General features: G+C 46.0%; 7 protein-coding genes and 9 pseudogenes across 7 annotated transcripts; 9 read left to right on the top strand and 7 right to left on the bottom strand.

Moving 5' to 3' along the window:
• Window positions 1–202: 202 nt before the first annotated feature.
• On the bottom strand, window positions 203–1145 carry LOC124268823 (histone H3-like). The gene is made up of 2 exons (XM_046703837.1): window positions 1137–1145; window positions 203–731 (listed from the first exon to the last, which is right to left on the bottom strand). The coding sequence occupies exon 2, from the start codon at window positions 729–731 to the stop codon at window positions 321–323; it is 411 nt and encodes a 136-aa protein (XP_046559793.1). The 5' UTR covers window positions 1137–1145; the 3' UTR covers window positions 203–320.
• Window positions 1146–1170: 25 nt separating this feature from the next.
• Window positions 1171–1543, top strand: LOC124268821 (histone H4-like). The gene has a single exon (XM_046703836.1). The coding sequence runs from the start codon at window positions 1183–1185 to the stop codon at window positions 1489–1491; it is 309 nt and encodes a 102-aa protein (XP_046559792.1). The 5' UTR covers window positions 1171–1182; the 3' UTR covers window positions 1492–1543.
• A 633-nt stretch (window positions 1544–2176) lies between these two features.
• LOC124268817 (histone H2B, gonadal-like) lies at window positions 2177–2644 on the bottom strand. Its single transcript, XM_046703833.1, has one exon. It carries the CDS (start codon window positions 2642–2644, stop codon window positions 2228–2230), a length of 417 nt encoding a protein of 138 aa, XP_046559789.1. The 3' UTR covers window positions 2177–2227.
• A 194-nt stretch (window positions 2645–2838) lies between these two features.
• Window positions 2839–4106, top strand: LOC124268869 (annotated as a pseudogene).
• A 1173-nt stretch (window positions 4107–5279) lies between these two features.
• On the top strand, window positions 5280–5643 carry LOC124268820 (annotated as a pseudogene).
• A 665-nt stretch (window positions 5644–6308) lies between these two features.
• Window positions 6309–6680, bottom strand: LOC124268824 (histone H2B, gonadal). Its single transcript, XM_046703838.1, has one exon. The coding sequence runs from the start codon at window positions 6675–6677 to the stop codon at window positions 6309–6311; it is 369 nt and encodes a 122-aa protein (XP_046559794.1). The 5' UTR covers window positions 6678–6680.
• Window positions 6681–6916: 236 nt separating this feature from the next.
• LOC124268818 lies at window positions 6917–7294 on the top strand (annotated as a pseudogene).
• Window positions 7295–9360: 2066 nt separating this feature from the next.
• On the top strand, window positions 9361–9724 carry LOC124268822 (annotated as a pseudogene).
• Window positions 9725–10396: 672 nt separating this feature from the next.
• Window positions 10397–10769, bottom strand: LOC124268887 (histone H2B, gonadal-like). Its single transcript, XM_046703911.1, is given in 2 exon segments — window positions 10397–10600; window positions 10602–10769. Coding segments are annotated over 2 exon segments (369 nt in total). The 5' UTR covers window positions 10767–10769.
• A 238-nt stretch (window positions 10770–11007) lies between these two features.
• Window positions 11008–11387, top strand: LOC124268816 (annotated as a pseudogene).
• A 1155-nt stretch (window positions 11388–12542) lies between these two features.
• On the bottom strand, window positions 12543–13416 carry LOC124268814 (annotated as a pseudogene).
• Window positions 13417–13453: 37 nt separating this feature from the next.
• On the top strand, window positions 13454–13818 carry LOC124268813 (annotated as a pseudogene).
• A 680-nt stretch (window positions 13819–14498) lies between these two features.
• LOC124268815 (histone H2B, gonadal-like) lies at window positions 14499–14870 on the bottom strand. Its single transcript, XM_046703832.1, has one exon. The coding sequence runs from the start codon at window positions 14865–14867 to the stop codon at window positions 14499–14501; it is 369 nt and encodes a 122-aa protein (XP_046559788.1). The 5' UTR covers window positions 14868–14870.
• Window positions 14871–15106: 236 nt separating this feature from the next.
• Window positions 15107–15485, top strand: LOC124268811 (annotated as a pseudogene).
• Window positions 15486–16570: 1085 nt separating this feature from the next.
• On the bottom strand, window positions 16571–17264 carry LOC124268810 (histone H3). Its single transcript, XM_046703830.1, has one exon. The coding sequence runs from the start codon at window positions 17097–17099 to the stop codon at window positions 16689–16691; it is 411 nt and encodes a 136-aa protein (XP_046559786.1). The 5' UTR covers window positions 17100–17264; the 3' UTR covers window positions 16571–16688.
• A 287-nt stretch (window positions 17265–17551) lies between these two features.
• LOC124268812 lies at window positions 17552–17916 on the top strand (annotated as a pseudogene).
• Window positions 17917–18570: the final 654 nt, after the last annotated feature.

Here is an 18570-nt window from a genome sequence, read left to right as displayed (position 1 = left end):
GGTCTGAAATAGCATATAGGTGTGTCATGATAAATATAATTTAGGTTAGGGTTGCAATGCGTTTCCATTAACCGATATTTTGCTTTATTGTGCAATGTGTATGGGAGCTAAAACATTCATGAGTGTGTGTAATTCGTTTCTGTATATAAAAACCGAAATTCTACCCGTACTGAATGATATGCATAGGCATAAATTAACATCATTGGGTGATCATTTTATTCGTTTTCCGAGTGTTTTCAGTATCGTGTAATCAAGCATTCTTTTGGTGTATTTGGTGGTCCTGAAAAGGACCGTTATGATAGATATGAGCGGACTGCTGTCTAAGCTCTCTCCCCACGGATACGGCGGGCAAGCTGGATGTCCTTGGGCATGATGGTGACACGCTTGGCGTGGATGGCGCACAAGTTGGTGTCCTCAAACAGACCCACAAGGTAAGCCTCGGAAGCCTCCTGAAGGGCCATGACGGCCGAGGACTGGAATCGGAGATCAGTCTTGAAGTCTTGAGCGATTTCACGGACAAGACGCTGGAATGGCAGCTTCCTGATCAAAAGCTCGGTGCTTTTCTGGTAACGACGGATCTCACGAAGTGCGACTGTTCCGGGCCTGTATCTGTGGGGTTTCTTTACACCTCCGGTGGCCAGGGCGCTCTTACGAGCAGCCTTGGTGGCTAGCTGTTTTCGGGGAGCTTTTCCTCCGGTGGATTTACGCGCTGTCTGCTTAGTACGTGCCATCTCGATTCACAAGTGAAACTGAATCAAACGGGGTTCATGCTCGCTCTTGACGGGACTCGGACTTGCGCGGGGAAGCCGTTGATTGGTCGATAAACGGCTATCCTGATTGGTTGCCTTCGCGTTCGTTGTCGTTCGCACTTGACTTGGTTCAGTGAGCGAGTCTTCACAGATGTGATGTTAATGTATAAACTCTTGGCATCGGCTGGGGCAATTACTTGTAATAACTGAAAAGGAGACAATAAAACGTAATGAACGTCACACGTAAGAAAAACACTAGTGTTAATTGGTAGCTGCTATGTGAAAAACGTGTTTCTGCCTTTCTTATGCTAGTTTTAACGTAAAATCAACTGTATTTATGCTTGGTTGTCTTCTCAGAGGTCCGCGCGTTCCTATATAAACTGAAACTCGCTCCTTCCGAGGGCATTCTGTCTGGAAATCTCTCAGAGTAAACATGTCAGGCCGTGGTAAAGGAGGTAAAGGTCTTGGAAGGGGCGCCAAGCGTCACAGGAAGGTTTTGCGTGATAACATCCAGGGTATCACCAAGCCAGCCATCCGTCGTCTAGCAAGAAGAGGTGGTGTCAAGCGTATCTCAGGTCTGATTTACGAAGAGACCCGTGGTGTCCTCAAAGTTTTCCTTGAGAATGTCATCCGTGATGCCGTCACCTACACCGAGCACGCCAAGAGGAAGACTGTCACTGCCATGGATGTCGTCTATGCCCTGAAACGACAGGGACGTACCCTCTACGGATTCGGCGGTTGAAAACCTTGTGTTTTCACCAACACTCTCAACGGTCCTTTTCAGGACCACCAAATACCCAAAAGAATGCTTGATAACTTGATATTATGAAAAACTCATCGTCACTATTTTATTTGCATTCTACGCACGCACGCATGCACGCACGCACGATCAAATCAAATCTCAAATCAAATCAAATCAAATCAAATCTCAAATCAAATCAAATCAAATCAAATCAAAATCAAATCAAATCAAATCAAACGAAATCTTCAGTAAACATTGCTTATTTGACTGGTCGTTTGCTTGATTGATCTGACTTGACTGACTGACTGACTGACTGACTGACTGACTGACTGACTTATCACAGACCACTGGTATATTTCTGCAAATAGCAAAAATAAAAGTCAATTATTTACGTTTAGTAGGTTATTAATTTCAGTCATGTATGATGATCATGAGGATGCCCTACCCTACCCTACCCCACACCCTCCCCGACACTCCTGCACGAGTTGTGTATGTCACAAAATGGGTAAATATAACATTATTGTGTGTAAGGAATGTGTGCAGATACTAATCATTACAATGGGCTTACGCTAATAGGTGTCGGTTTTTCTCTCTCCTATTTGTGTCTTTACTTGTTTTGTTCTGTTTTGCTTAGTGTAATTACTTGTTTTCATCGTGTTTCAAGTGTTCTTTTGTGAGAGTTGGTGGTCCTGAAAAGGACCGTTGGATAGTAAGTAGAAGTCCGTAGGTGAACTGTCTACTTAGAGCTGGTGTACTTGGTGACGGCCTTGGTACCCTCAGAGACGGCGTGCTTAGCCAATTCACCGGGGAGGAGGAGACGGACAGCGGTCTGGATCTCCCGAGAGGTGATGGTGGATCGCTTGTTGTAATGGGCGAGACGGGATGCCTCAGCGGCGATTCTCTCGAAGATATCGTTGACAAAGCTGTTCATGATGGACATAGCTTTGCTGCTGATACCAGTGTCGGGGTGCACCTGTTTCAACACCTTGTAGATGTAGATGCTGTAACTTTCCTTCCTCCTCCTCTTCTTCTTCTTGTCGCCGACACGTGCGGCCTTTGCCTTGCCGGCTTTCTTGGCTCCCTTAGAACTAACCTTTGGTGGCATGTTGATATTCAAGCAGTGCGAGACTGTGGAGAAAAAAACTCGCGGCATTCTTTTTATGCAGCGAGGGATGGGATCGGATCGGGGTTTTGAGCGCGCGGACGTCGGAGAAGACAACCTTCGCGGCAAAATGCCCGTTTCGATCCGGTCGGCGGCCAGTTGCTTTGTATGGGTCCGCTTAAATAGACTGAGTGACTGTGTTTTCCGTTACTCGTGTGTTGTTGCATCTCGATAAAACTACCAATATGTCAGGACGTGGTAAAGGCGGAAAAGTCAAGGGCAAATCAAGTCCCGATCCTCCCGGGCCGGACTTCAGTTCCCCGTTGGACGTATCCATCGTCTCCTCCGTAAAGGCAACTATGCCGAGCGCGTGGGTGCCGGAGCCCCAGTCTACCTGGCTGCCGTTTTGGAATACCTCGCCGCTGAGGTTCTTGAGTTGGCAGGTAACGCCGCCAGAGACAACAAGAAGACCAGAATCATCCCCAGACATCTGCAGCTGGCCATCAGGAACGACGAGGAGTTGAACAAACTTCTGTCCGGAGTCACCATCGCCCAGGGTGGTGTCCTCCCCAACATCAGGCTGTCCTTCTCCCCAAGAAACCCAGAAGTCTGCTGGAAAGTAAATTTCCAACCCACGCTTCTTCATCAACGGTCCTTTTCAGGACCACCAAATAACACAAAGAATGCTTGCAAATATGATGAAAACAAACTGCAGCTACATTCCATGTTTATGTTGTATAATCGAATCATTATCATAATTAATACATTTACACGCACGCACGCACGCAAGATCAATCATTTAATGAATAACAAAATGCTTATACTAATACTAATACTAATACTTATAACTTATAACTTATAACTTATAACAAATACTATATACACTGTATAGTTTATTGTTCGGTTGACAGTTACACAAATATATGTGACTGCCACATGTATATAGTGTAGTGTAAGGGAGAAAACTTTTGTAGGTTTGAGCGGCGATCCAGTATACGTCAGGTCGCTGTTCAACATAAATCATGTATGTGCCTTTGTAGTACATAACATGCATAAATAAGGAACACAAATAGTCTACATGACGTAGTATTAGGATACGTTCACATTTACTAGGGTTAGGGCTAGTGCTAGGGTTAGGGTTAGGGTTAGCTAGGGTTAGGGTTAGGGTTAGGGTTAGCTAGGGTTAGGGGTTATTTCATTAGTGCGTGTAGCATGTCTCAGTACGGATATAATACGCTCTGGACAGGTGCATACTACAGCTGTGACTTGATATCGTGAAAAAATTATATCCCTATCCACAGAAACACTTTCGGGCGGACCCGCCTGGCACTTTCGGGCCCGACTGGCCCGACTGGCCCGACTGGCATTTTCGGTCGTACCCGACTGGCCCGACTGGCATTTTCGGTCGTACCCGACTGGCCCGACTGGCAATTTCGGTCGTACCCGACTGGCATTTTCGGGCGTACCCGCCTGGCACTTTGGGGCGTACCCGCCTGACACTTTGGGGGTCTGAAATAGCATATAGGTGTGTCATGATAAATATAATTTAGGTTAGGGTTGCAATGCGTTTCCATTAACCGATATTTTGCTTTGTGTGCAATGTGTATGGGAGCTAAAACATTCATGAGTGTGTGTAATTCGTTTCTGTATATAAAAACCGAAATTCTACCCGTACTGAATGATATGCATAGGCATAAATTAACATCATTGGGTGATCATTTTATTCGTTTTCCGAGTGTTTTCAGTATCGTGTAATCAAGCATTCTTTTGGTGTATTTGGTGGTCCTGAAAAGGACCGTTATGATAGATATGAGCGGACTGCTGTCTAAGCTCTCTCCCCACGGATACGGCGGGCAAGCTGGATGTCCTTGGGCATGATGGTGACACGCTTGGCGTGGATGGCGCACAAGTTGGTGTCCTCAAACAGACCCACAAGGTAAGCCTCGGAAGCCTCCTGAAGGGCCATGACGGCCGAGGACTGGAATCGGAGATCAGTCTTGAAGTCTTGAGCGATTTCACGGACAAGACGCTGGAATGGCAGCTTCCTGATCAAAAGCTCGGTGCTTTTCTGGTAACGACGGATCTCACGAAGTGCGACTGTTCAGGCCTGTATCTGTGGGGTTTCTTTACACCTCCGGTGGCCGGGGCGCTCTTACGAGCAGCCTTGGTGGCTAGCTGTTTTCGGGGAGCTTTTCCTCCGGTGGATTTACGCGCTGTCTGCTTAGTACGTGCCATCTCGATTCACAAGTGAAACTGAATCAAACGGGGTTCATGCTCGCTCTTGACGGGACTCGGACTTGCGCGGGAAGCCGTTGATTGGTCGATAAACGGCTATCCTGATTGGTTGCCTTCGCGTTCGTTGTCGTTCGCACTTGACTTGGTTCAGTGAGCGAGTCTTCACAGATGTGATGTTAATGTATAAACTCTTGGCATCGGCTGGGGCAATTACTTGTAATAACTGAAAAAGGAGACAATAAAACGTAATGAACGTCACACGTAAGAAAAACACTAGTGTTAATTGGTAGCTGCTATGTGAAAAACGTGTTTCTGCCTTTCTTATGCTAGTTTTAACGTAAAATCAACTGTATTTATGCTTGGTTGTCTTCTCAGAGGTCCGCGCGTTCCTATATAAACTGAAACTCGCTCCTTCCGAGGGCATTCTGTCTGGAAATCTCTCAGAGTAAACATGTCAGGCCGTGGTAAAGGAGGTAAAGGTCTTGGAAGGGGCGCCAAGCGTCACAGGAAGGTTTTGCGTGATAACATCAGGGTATCACCAAGCCAGCCATCCGTCGTCTAGCAAGAAGAGGTGGTGTCAAGCGTATCTCAGGTCTGATTTACGAAGAGACCCGTGGTGTCCTCAAAGTTTTCCTTGAGAATGTCATCCGTGATGCCGTCACCTACACCGAGCACGCCAAGAGGAAGACTGTCACTGCCATGGATGTCGTCTATGCCCTGAAACGACAGGGACGTACCCTCTACGGATTCGGCGGTTGAAAACCTTGTGTTTTCACCAACACTCTCAACGGTCCTTTTCAGGACCACCAAATACCAAAAGAATGCTTGATAACTTGATATTATGAAAAACTCATCGTCACTATTTTATTTGCATTCTACGCACGCACGCATGCACGCACGCACGATCAAATCAAATCTCAAATCAAATCAAATCAAATCAAATCTCAAATCAAATCAAATCAAATCAAATCAAATCAAATCAAATCAAACGAAATCTTCAGTAAACATTGCTTATTTGACTGGTCGTTTTGCTTGATTGATCTGACTTGACTGACTGACTGACTGACTGACTGACTTATCACAGACCACTGGTATATTTCTGCAAATGGCAAAATAAAAGTCAATTATTTACGTTTAGTAGGTTATTAATTTCAGTCATGTATGATGATCATGAGGATGCCCTACCCTACCCTACCCCACCCCCTCCCCGACACTCCTGCACGAGTTGTGTATGTCACAAAAATGGGTAAATATAACATTATTGTGTGTAAGGAATGTGTGCAGATACTAATCATTACAATGGGCTTACGCTAATAGGTGTCGGTTTTTTCTCTCTCCTATTTGTGTCTTTACTTGTTTTGTTCTGTTTTGCTTAGTGTAATTACTTGTTTTCATCGTGTTTCAAGTGTTCTTTTGTGAGAGTTGGTGGTCCTGAAAAGGACCGTTGGATAATGAAAATAGAAGTCCGTAGGTGAACTGTCTACTTAGAGCTGGTGTACTTGGTGACGGCCTTGGTACCCTCAGAGACGGCGTGCTTAGCCAATTCACCGGGGAGGAGGAGACGGACAGCGGTCTGGATCTCCCGAGAGGTGATGGTGGATCGCTTGTTGTAATGGGCGAGACGGGATGCCTCAGCGGCGATTCTCTCGAAGATATCGTTGACAAAGCTGTTCATGATGGACATAGCTTTGCTGCTGATACCAGTGTCGGGGTGCACCTGTTTCAACACCTTGTAGATGTAGATGCTGTAACTTTCCTTCCTCCTCCTCTTCTTCTTCTTGTCGCCGACACGTGCGGCCTTTGCCTTACCGGCTTTCTTGGCTCCCTTAGAACTAACCTTTGGTGGCATGTTGATATTCAAGCAGTGCGAGACTGTGGAGAAAAAACTCGCGGCATTCTTTTTATGCAGCGAGGGATGGGATCGGATCGGGGTTTTGAGCGCGCGGACGTCGGAAGACAACCTTCGCGGCAAAATGCCCGTTTCGATCCAGTCGGCGGCCAGTTGCTTTGTATGGGTCCGCTTAAATAGACTGAGTGACTGTGTTTTCCGTTACTCGTGTGTTGTTGCATCTCGATAAAACTACCAATATGTCAGGACGTGGTAAAGGCGGAAAAGTCAAGGGCAAATCAAGTCCCGATCCTCCCGGGCCGGACTTCAGTTCCCCGTTGGACGTATCCATCGTCTCCTCCGTAAAGGCAACTATGCCGAGCGCGTGGGTGCCAGAGCCCCAGTCTACCTGGCTGCCGTTTTGGAATACCTCGCCGCTGAGGTTCTTGAGTTGGCAGGTAACGCCGCCAGAGACAACAAGAAGACCAGAATCATCCCCAGACATCTGCAGCTGGCCATCAGGAACGACGAGGAGTTGAACAAACTTCTGTCGGAGTCACCATCGCCCAGGGTGGTGTCCTCCCCAACATCAGGCTGTCCTTCTCCCCAAGAAAACCCAGAAGTCTGCTGGAAAGTAAATTTCCAACCCACGCTTCTTCATCAACGGTCCTTTTCAGGACCACCAAATAACACAAAGAATGCTTGCAAATATGATGAAAACAAACTGCAGCTACATTCCATGTTTATGTTGTATAATCGAATCATTATCATAATTAATACATTTACACGCACGCACGCACGCAAGATCAATCATTTAATGAATAACAAAATGCTTATACTAATACTAATACTAATACTTATAACTTATAACTTATAACTTATAACAAATACTATATACACTGTATAGTTTATTGTTCGGTTGACAGTTACACAAATATATGTGACTGCCACATGTATATAGTGTAGTGTAAGGGAGAAAACTTTTGTAGGTTTGAGCGGCGATCCAGTATACGTCAGGTCGCTGTTCAACATAAATCATGTATGTGCCTTTGTAGTACATAACATGCATAAATAAGGAACACAAATAGTCTACATGACGTAGTATTAGGATACGTTCACATTTACTAGGGTTAGGGCTAGTGCTAGGGTTAGGGTTAGGGTTAGCTAGGGTTAGGGTTAGGGTTAGGGTTAGCTAGGGTTAGGGGTTATTTCATTAGTGCGTGTAGCATGTCTCAGTACGGATATAATACGCTCTGGACAGGTGCATACTACAGCTGTGACTTGATATCGTGAAAAAATTATATCCCTATCCACAGAAACACTTTCGGGCGGACCCGCCTGGCACTTTCGGGCCCGACTGGCCCGACTGGCCCGACTGGCATTTTCGGTCGTACCCGACTGGCCCGACTGGCATTTTCGGTCGTACCCGACTGGCCCGACTGGCAATTTCGGTCGTACCCGACTGGCATTTTTCGGGCGTACCCGCCTGGCACTTTGGGGCGTACCCGCCTGACACTTTGGGGGTCTGAAATAGCATATAGGTGTGTCATGATAAATATAATTTAGGTTAGGGTTGCAATGCGTTTCCATTAACCGATATTTTGCTTTGTGTGCAATGTGTATGGGAGCTAAAACATTCATGAGTGTGTGTAATTCGTTTCTGTATATAAAAACCGAAATTCTACCCGTACTGAATGATATGCATAGGCATAAATTAACATCATTGGGTGATCATTTTATTCGTTTTCCGAGTGTTTTCAGTATCGTGTAATCAAGCATTCTTTTGGTGTATTTGGTGGTCCTGAAAAGGACCGTTATGATAGATATGAGCGGACTGCTGTCTAAAGCTCTCTCCCCACGGATACGGCGGGCAAGCTGGATGTCCTTGGGCATGATGGTGACACGCTTGGCGTGGATGGCGCACAAGTTGGTGTCCTCAAACAGACCCACAAGGTAAGCCTCGGAAGCCTCCTGAAGGGCCATGACGGCCGAGGACTGGAATCGGAGATCAGTCTTGAAGTCTTGAGCGATTTCACGGACAAGACGCTGGAATGGCAGCTTCCTGATCAAAAGCTCGGTGCTTTTCTGGTAACGACGGATCTCACGAAGTGCGACTGTTCCGGGCCTGTATCTGTGGGGTTTCTTTACACCTCCGGTGGCCAGGGCGCTCTTACGAGCAGCCTTGGTGGCTAGCTGTTTTCGGGGAGCTTTTCCTCCGGTGGATTTACGCGCTGTCTGCTTAGTACGTGCCATCTCGATTCACAAGTGAAACTGAATCAAACGGGGTTCATGCTCGCTCTTGACGGGACTCGGACTTGCGCGGGAAGCCGTTGATTGGTCGATAAACGGCTATCCTGATTGGTTGCCTTCGCGTTCGTTGTCGTTCGCACTTGACTTGGTTCAGTGAGCGAGTCTTCACAGATGTGATGTTAATGTATAAACTCTTGGCATCGGCTGGGGCAATTACTTGTAATAACTGAAAAGGAGACAATAAAACGTAATGAACGTCACACGTAAGAAAAACACTAGTGTTAATTGGTAGCTGCTATGTGAAAAAACGTGTTTCTGCCTTTCTTATGCTAGTTTTAACGTAAAATCAACTGTATTTATGCTTGGTTGTCTTCTCAGAGGTCCGCGCGTTCCTATATAAACTGAAACTCGCTCCTTCCGAGGGCATTCTGTCTGGAAATCTCTCAGAGTAAACATGTCAGGCCGTGGTAAAGGAGGTAAAGGTCTTGGAAGGGGCGCCAAGCGTCACAGGAAGGTTTTGCGTGATAACATCAGGGTATCACCAAGCCAGCCATCCGTCGTCTAGCAAGAAGAGGTGGTGTCAAGCGTATCTCAGGTCTGATTTACGAAGAGACCCGTGGTGTCCTCAAAGTTTTCCTTGAGAATGTCATCCGTGATGCCGTCACCTACACCGAGCACGCCAAGAGGAAGACTGTCACTGCCATGGATGTCGTCTATGCCCTGAAACGACAGGGACGTACCCTCTACGGATTCGGCGGTTGAAAACCTTGTGTTTTCACCAACACTCTCAACGGTCCTTTTCAGGACCACCAAATACCAAAAGAATGCTTGATAACTTGATATTATGAAAAACTCATCGTCACTATTTTATTTGCATTCTACGCACGCACGCATGCACGCACGCACGATCAAATCAAATCTCAAATCAAATCAAATCAAATCAAATCTCAAATCAAATCAAATCAAATCAAATCAAATCAAATCAAATCAAACGAAATCTTCAGTAAACATTGCTTATTTGACTGGTCGTTTGCTTGATTGATCTGACTTGACTGACTGACTGACTGACTGACTGACTGACTGACTGACTTATCACAGACCACTGGTATATTTCTGCAAATAGCAAAAATTAAAGTCAATTATTTACGTTTAGTAGGTTATTAATTTCAGTCATGTATGATGATCATGAGGATGCCCTACCCTACCCTACCCCACCCCTCCCCGACACTCCTGCACGAGTTGTGTATGTCACAAAATGGGTAAATATAACATTATTGTGTGTAAGGAATGTGTGCAGATACTAATCATTACAATGGGCTTACGCTAATAGGTGTCGGTTTTTCTCTCTCCTATTTGTGTCTTTACTTGTTTTGTTCTGTTTTGCTTAGTGTAATTACTTGTTTTCATCGTGTTTCAAGTGTTCTTTTGTGAGAGTTGGTGGTCCTGAAAAGGACCGTTGGATAATAAGTAGAAGTCCGTAGGTGAACTGTCTACTTAGAGCTGGTGTACTTGGTGACGGCCTTGGTACCCTCAGAGACGGCGTGCTTAGCCAATTCACCGGGGAGGAGGAGACGGACAGCGGTCTGGATCTCCCGAGAGGTGATGGTGGATCGCTTGTTGTAATGGGCGAGACGGGATGCCTCAGCGGCGATTCTCTCGAAGATATCGTTGACAAAGCTGTTCATGATGGACATAAGCTTTGCTGCTGATACCAGTGTCGGGGTGCACCTGTTTCAACACCTTGTAGATGTAGATGCTGTAACTTTCCTTCCTCCTCCTCTTCTTCTTCTTGTCGCCGACACGTGCGGCCTTTGCCTTACCGGCTTTCTTGGCTCCCTTAGAACTAACCTTTGGTGGCATGTTGATATTCAAGCAGTGCGAGACTGTGGAGAAAAAACTCGCGGCATTCTTTTTATGCAGCGAGGGATGGGATCGGATCGGGGTTTTGAGCGCGCGGACGTCGGAGAAGACAACCTTCGCGGCAAAATGCCCGTTTCGATCCGGTCGGCGGCCAGTTGCTTTGTATGGGTCCGCTTAAATAGACTGAGTGACTGTGTTTTCCGTTACTCGTGTGTTGTTGCATCTCGATAAAACTACCAATATGTCAGGACGTGGTAAAGGCGGAAAAGTCAAGGGGCAAATCAAGTCCCGATCCTCCCGGGCCGGACTTCAGTTCCCCGTTGGACGTATCCATCGTCTCCTCCGTAAAGGCAACTATGCCGAGCGCGTGGGTGCCGGAGCCCCAGTCTACCTGGCTGCCGTTTTGGAATACCTCGCCGCTGAGGTTCTTGAGTTGGCAGGTAACGCCGCCAGAGACAACAAGAAGACCAGAATCATCCCCAGACATCTGCAGCTGGCCATCAGGAACGACGAGGAGTTGAACAAACTTCTGTCCGGAGTCACCATCGCCCAGGGTGGTGTCCTCCCCAACATCAGGCTGTCCTTCTCCCCAAGAAAACCCAGAAGTCTGCTGGAAAGTAAATTTCCAACCCACGCTTCTTCATCAACGGTCCTTTTCAGGACCACCAAATAACACAAAGAATGCTTGCAAATATGATGAAAACAAACTGCAGCTACATTCCATGTTTATGTTGTATAATCGAATCATTATCATAATTAATACATTTACACGCACGCACGCACGCAAGATCAATCATTTAATGAATAACAAAATGCTTATACTAATACTAATACTAATACTTATAACTTATAACTTATAACTTATAACAAATACTATATACACTGTATAGTTTATTGTTCGGTTGACAGTTACACAAATATATGTGACTGCCACATGTATATAGTGTAGTGTAAAGGAGAAAACTTTGTAGGTTTGAGCGGCGATCCAGTATACGTCAGGTCGCTGTTCAACATAAATCATGTATGTGCCTTTGTAGTACATAACATGCATAAATAAGGAACACAAATAGTCTACATGACGTAGTATTAGGATACGTTCACATTTACTAGGGTTAGGGCTAGTGCTAGGGTTAGGGTTAGGGTTAGCTAGGGTTAGGGTTAGGGTTAGGGTTAGCTAGGGTTAGGGGTTATTTCATTAGTGCGTGTAGCATGTCTCAGTACGGATATAATACGCTCTGGACAGGTGCATACTACAGCTGTGACTTGATATCGTGAAAAAATTATATCCCTATCCACAGAAACACTTTCGGGCGGACCCGCCTGGCACTTTCGGGCCCGACTGGCCCGACTGGCCCGACTGGCATTTTCGGTCGTACCCGACTGGCCCGACTGGCATTTTCGGTCGTACCCGACTGGCCCGACTGGCAATTTCGGTCGTACCCGACTGGCATTTTCGGGCGTACCCGCCTGGCACTTTGGGGCGTACCCGCCTGACACTTTGGGGGTCTGAAATAGCATATAGGTGTGTCATGATAAATATAATTTAGGTTAGGGTTGCAATGCGTTTCCATTAACCGATATTTTGCTTTATTATTGTGCAATGTGTATGGGAGCTAAAACATTCATGAGTGTGTGTAATTCGTTTCTGTATATAAAACCGAAATTCTACCCGTACTGAATGATATGCATAGGCATAAATTAACATCATTGGGTGATCATTTTATTCGTTTTCCGAGTGTTTTCAGTATCGTGTAATCAAGCATTCTTTTTGGTGTATTTGGTGGTCCTGAAAAGGACCGTTATGATAGATATGAGCGGACTGCTGTCTAAGCTCTCTCCCCACGGATACGGCGGGCAAGCTGGATGTCCTTGGGCATGATGGTGACACGCTTGGCGTGGATGGCGCACAAGTTGGTGTCCTCAAACAGACCCACAAGGTAAGCCTCGGAAGCCTCCTGAAGGGCCATGACGGCCGAGGACTGGAATCGGAGATCAGTCTTGAAGTCTTGAGCGATTTCACGGACAAGACGCTGGAATGGCAGCTTCCTGATCAAAAGCTCGGTGCTTTTCTGGTAACGACGGATCTCACGAAGTGCGACTGTTCAGGCCTGTATCTGTGGGGTTTCTTTACACCTCCGGTGGCAGGGCGCTCTTACGAGCAGCCTTGGTGGCTAGCTGTTTTCGGGGAGCTTTTCCTCCGGTGGATTTACGCGCTGTCTGCTTAGTACGTGCCATCTCGATTCACAAGTGAAACTGAATCAAACGGGGTTCATGCTCGCTCTTGACGGGACTCGGACTTGCGCGGGAAGCCGTTGATTGGTCGATAAACGGCTATCCTGATTGGTTGCCTTCGCGTTCGTTGTCGTTCGCACTTGACTTGGTTCAGTGAGCGAGTCTTCACAGATGTGATGTTAATGTATAAACTCTTGGCATCGGCTGGGGCAATTACTTGTAATAACTGAAAAAGGAGACAATAAAACGTAATGAACGTCACACGTAAAGAAAAACACTAGTGTTAATTGGTAGCTGCTATGTGAAAAACGTGTTTCTGCCTTTCTTATGCTAGTTTTAACGTAAAATCAACTGTATTTATGCTTGGTTGTCTTCTCAGAGGTCCGCGCGTTCCTATATAAACTGAAACTCGCTCCTTCCGAGGGCATTCTGTCTGGAAATCTCTCAGAGTAAACATGTCAGGCCGTGGTAAAGGAGGTAAAGGTCTTGGAAAGGGGCGCCAAGCGTCACAGGAAGGTTTTGCGTGATAACATCAGGGTATCACCAAGCCAGCCATCCGTCGTCTAGCAAGAAGAGGTGGTGTCAAGCGTATCTCAGGTCTGATTTACGAAGAGACCCGTGGTGTCCTCAAAGTTTTCCTTGAGAATGTCATCCGTGATGCCGTCACCTACACCGAGCACGCCAAGAGGAAGACTGTCACTGCCATGGATGTCGTCTATGCCCTGAAACGACAGGGACGTACCCTCTACGGATTCGGCGGTTGAAAACCTTGTGTTTTCACCAACACTCTCAACGGTCCTTTTCAGGACCACCAAATACCAAAGAATGCTTGATAACTTGATATTATGAAAAACTCATCGTCACTATTTTATTTGCATTCTACGCACGCACGCATGCACGCACGCACGATCAAATCAAATCTCAAATCAAATCAAATCAAATCAAATCTCAAATCAAATCAAATCAAATCAAATCAAATCAAATCAAATCAAACGAAATCTTCAGTAAACATTGCTTATTTGACTGGTCGTTTGCTTGATTGATCTGACTTGACTGACTGACTGACTGACTGACTGACTGACTGACTGACTGACTGACTTATCACAGACCACTGGTATATTTCTGCAAATAGCAAAAATAAAAGTCAATTATTTACGTTTAGTAGGTTATTAATTTCAGTCATGTATGATGATCATGAGGATGCCCTACCCTACCCTACCCACCCCTCCCCGACACTCCTGCACGAGTTGTGTATGTCACAAAAATGGGTAAATATAACATTATTGTGTGTAAGGAATGTGTGCAGATACTAATCATTACAATGGGCTTACGCTAATAGGTGTCGGTTTTTTTCTCTCTCCTATTTGTGTCTTTACTTGTTTTGTTCTGTTTTGCTTAGTGTAATTACTTGTTTTCATCGTGTTTCAAGTGTTCTTTTGTGAGAGTTGGTGGTCCTGAAAGGACCGTTGGAATAATAATAGAAGTCCGTAGGTGAACTGTCTACTTAGAGCTGGTGTACTTGGTGACGGCCTTGGTACCCTCAGAGACGGCGTGCTTAGCCAATTCACCGGGGAGGAGGAGACGGACAGCGGTCTGGATCTCCCGAGAGGTGATGGTGGATCGCTTGTTGTAATGGGCGAGACAGGATGCCTCAGCGGCGATTCTCTCGAAGATATCGTTGACAAAGCTGTTCATGATGGACATAGCTTTGCTGCTGATACCAGTGTCGGGGTGCACCTGTTTCAACACCTTGTAGATGTAGATGCTGTAACTTTCCTTCCTCCTCCTCTTCTTCTTCTTGTCGCCGACACGTGCGGCCTTTGCCTTACCGGCTTTCTTGGCTCCCTTAGAACTAACCTTTGGTGGCATGTTGATATTCAAGCAGTGCGAGACTGTGGAGAAAAAACTCGCGGCATTCTTTTTATGCAGCGAGGGATGGGATCGGATCAGGGTTTTGAGCGCGCGGACGTCGGAAGACAACCTTCGCGGCAAAATGCCCGTTTCGATCCAGTCGGCGGCCAGTTGCTTTGTATGGGTCCGCTTAAATAGACTGAGTGACTGTGTTTTCCGTTACTCGTGTGTTGTTGCATCTCGATAAAACTACCAATATGTCAGGACGTGGTAAAGGCGGAAAAGTCAAAGGGCAAATCAAGTCCCGATCCTCCCGGGCCGGACTTCAGTTCCCCGTTGGACGTATCCATCGTCTCCTCCGTAAAGGCAACTATGCCGAGCGCGTGGGTGCCAGAGCCCCAGTCTACCTGGCTGCCGTTTTGGAATACCTCGCCGCTGAGGTTCTTGAGTTGGCAGGTAACGCCGCCAGAGACAACAAGAAGACCAGAATCATCCCCAGACATCTGCAGCTGGCCATCAGGAACGACGAGGAGTTGAACAAACTTCTGTCCGGAGTCACCATCGCCCAGGGTGGTGTCCTCCCCAACATCAGGCTGTCCTTCTCCCAAAGAAACCCAGAAGTCTGCTGGAAAGTAAATTTCCAACCCACGCTTCTTCATCAACGGTCCTTTTCAGGACCACCAAATAACACAAAGAATGCTTGCAAATATGATGAAAACAAACTGCAGCTACATTCCATGTTTATGTTGTATAATCGAATCATTATCATAATTAATACATTTACACGCACGCACGCACGCAAGATCAATCATTTAATGAATAACAAAATGCTTATACTAATACTAATACTAATACTTATAACTTATAACTTATAACTTATAACAAATACTATATACACTGTATAGTTTATTGTTCGGTTGACAGTTACACAAATATATGTGACTGCCACATGTATATAGTGTAGTGTAAGGGAGAAAACTTTTGTAGGTTTGAGCGGCGATCCAGTATACGTCAGGTCGCTGTTCAACATAAATCATGTATGTGCCTTTGTAGTACATAACATGCATAAATAAGGAACACAAATAGTCTACATGACGTAGTATTAGGATACGTTCACATTTACTAGGGTTAGGGCTAGTGCTAGGGTTAGGGTTAGGGTTAGCTAGGGTTAGGGTTAGGGTTAGGGTTAGCTAGGGTTAGGGGGTTATTTCATTAGTGCGTGTAGCATGTCTCAGTACGGATATAATACGCTCTGGACAGGTGCATACTACAGCTGTGACTTGATATCGTGAAAAAATTATATCCCTATCCACAGAAACACTTTCGGGCGGACCCGCCTGGCACTTTCGGGCCCGACTGGCCCGACTGGCCTGACTGGCATTTTCGGTCGTACCCGACTGGCCCGACTGGCATTTTCGGTCGTACCCGACTGGCCCGACTGGCAATTTCGGTCGTACCCGACTGGCATTTTTCGGGCGTACCCGCCTGGCACTTTGGGGCGTACCCGCCTGACACTTTGGGGGTCTGAAATAGCATATAGGTGTGTCATGATAAATATAATTTAGGTTAGGGTTGCAATGCGTTTCCATTAACCGATATTTTGCTTTGTGTGCAATGTGTATGGGAGCTAAAACATTCATGAGTGTGTGTAATTCGTTTCTGTATATAAAACCGAAATTCTACCCGTACTGAATGATATGCATAGGCATAAATTAACATCATTGGGTGATCATTTTATTCGTTTTCCGAGTGTTTTCAGTATCGTGTAATCAAGCATTCTTTTGGTGTATTTGGTGGTCCTGAAAAGGACCGTTATGATAGATATGAGCGGACTGCTGTCTAAGCTCTCTCCCCACGGATACGGCGGGCAAGCTGGATGTCCTTGGGCATGATGGTGACACGCTTGGCGTGGATGGCGCACAAGTTGGTGTCCTCAAACAGACCCACAAGGTAAGCCTCGGAAGCCTCCTGAAGGGCCATGACGGCCGAGGACTGGAATCGGAGATCAGTCTTGAAGTCTTGAGCGATTTCACGGACAAGACGCTGGAATGGCAGCTTCCTGATCAAAAGCTCGGTGCTTTTCTGGTAACGACGGATCTCACGAAGTGCGACTGTTCCGGGCCTGTATCTGTGGGGTTTCTTTACACCTCCGGTGGCCGGGGCGCTCTTACGAGCAGCCTTGGTGGCTAGCTGTTTTCGGGGAGCTTTTCCTCCGGTGGATTTACGCGCTGTCTGCTTAGTACGTGCCATCTCGATTCACAAGTGAAACTGAATCAAACGGGGTTCATGCTCGCTCTTGACGGGACTCGGACTTGCGCGGGGAAGCCGTTGATTGGTCGATAAACGGCTATCCTGATTGGTTGCCTTCGCGTTCGTTGTCGTTCGCACTTGACTTGGTTCAGTGAGCGAGTCTTCACAGATGTGATGTTAATGTATAAACTCTTGGCATCGGCTGGGGCAATTACTTGTAATAACTGAAAAAGGAGACAATAAAACGTAATGAACGTCACACGTAAGAAAAACACTAGTGTTAATTGGTAGCTGCTATGTGAAAAACGTGTTTCTGCCTTTCTTATGCTAGTTTTAACGTAAAATCAACTGTATTTATGCTTGGTTGTCTTCTCAGAGGTCCGCGCGTTCCTATATAAACTGAAACTCGCTCCTTCCGAGGGCATTCTGTCTGGAAATCTCTCAGAGTAAACATGTCAGGCCGTGGTAAAGGAGGTAAAGGTCTTGGAAAGGGGCGCCAAGCGTCACAGGAAGGTTTTGCGTGATAACATCAGGGTATCACCAAGCCAGCCATCCGTCGTCTAGCAAGAAGAGGTGGTGTCAAGCGTATCTCAGGTCTGATTTACGAAGAGACCCGTGGTGTCCTCAAAGTTTTCCTTGAGAATGTCATCCGTGATGCCGTCACCTACACCGAGCACGCCAAGAGGAAGACTGTCACTGCCATGGATGTCGTCTATGCCCTGAAACGACAGGGACGTACCCTCTACGGATTCGGCGGTTGAAAACCTTGTGTTTTCACCAACACTCTCAACGGTCCTTTTCAGGACCACCAAATACCAAAAGAATGCTTGATAACTTGATATTATGAAAAACTCATCGTCACTATTTTATTTGCATTCTACGCACGCACGCATGCACGCACGCACGATCAAATCAAATCTCAAATCAAATCAAATCAAATCAAATCTCAAATCAAATCAAATCAAATCAAATCAAATCAAATCAAATCAAACGAAATCTTCAGTAAACATTGCTTATTTGACTGGTCGTTTTTGATTGCTTGATTGACTGACTGACTGACTGACTGACTGACTGACTGACTGACTTATCACAGACCACTGGTATATTTCTGCAAATGGCAAAATAAAAGTCAATTATTTACGTTTAGTAGGTTATTAATTTCAGTCATGTATGATGATCCCTACCCTACCCTACCCACCCCTCCCCGACACTCCTGCACGAGTTGTGTATGTCACAAAAATGGGTAAATATAACATTATTGTGTGTAAGGAATGTGTGCAGATACTAATCATTACAATGGGCTTACGCTAATAGGTGTCGGTTTTTTTCTCTCTCCTATTTGTGTCTTTACTTGTTTTGTTCTGTTTTGCTTAGTGTAATTACTTGTTTTCATCGTGTTTCAAGTGTTCTTTTGTGAGAGTTGGTGGTCCTGAAAAGGACCGTTGGATAGTAAGTAGAAGTCCGTAGGTGA

This window comes from Haliotis rubra, unplaced genomic scaffold (assembly GCF_003918875.1).
Source record: "Haliotis rubra isolate DU_JTF1 unplaced genomic scaffold, ASM391887v1 Scf140, whole genome shotgun sequence".
NCBI classification, from domain to species: Eukaryota; Metazoa; Mollusca; class Gastropoda; order Lepetellida; family Haliotidae; genus Haliotis; species Haliotis rubra.
Note: the sequence above shows the minus strand (reverse complement) of the source record. Positions and strands in the feature narration are given on the sequence as shown.

Coding starts and splice junctions, on each gene's coding strand:
- LOC124268823 (XM_046703837.1), bottom strand. CDS start 731: ATGGCACGTACTAAGCAGACAGCGCGTAAATCCACCGGAGGAAAAGCT.
- LOC124268821 (XM_046703836.1), top strand. CDS start 1,183: ATGTCAGGCCGTGGTAAAGGAGGTAAAGGTCTTGGAAGGGGCGCCAAG.
- LOC124268817 (XM_046703833.1), bottom strand. CDS start 2,644: ATGCCGCGAGTTTTTTTCTCCACAGTCTCGCACTGCTTGAATATCAAC.
- LOC124268824 (XM_046703838.1), bottom strand. CDS start 6,677: ATGCCACCAAAGGTTAGTTCTAAGGGAGCCAAGAAAGCCGGTAAGGCA.
- LOC124268815 (XM_046703832.1), bottom strand. CDS start 14,867: ATGCCACCAAAGGTTAGTTCTAAGGGAGCCAAGAAAGCCGGTAAGGCA.
- LOC124268810 (XM_046703830.1), bottom strand. CDS start 17,099: ATGGCACGTACTAAGCAGACAGCGCGTAAATCCACCGGAGGAAAAGCT.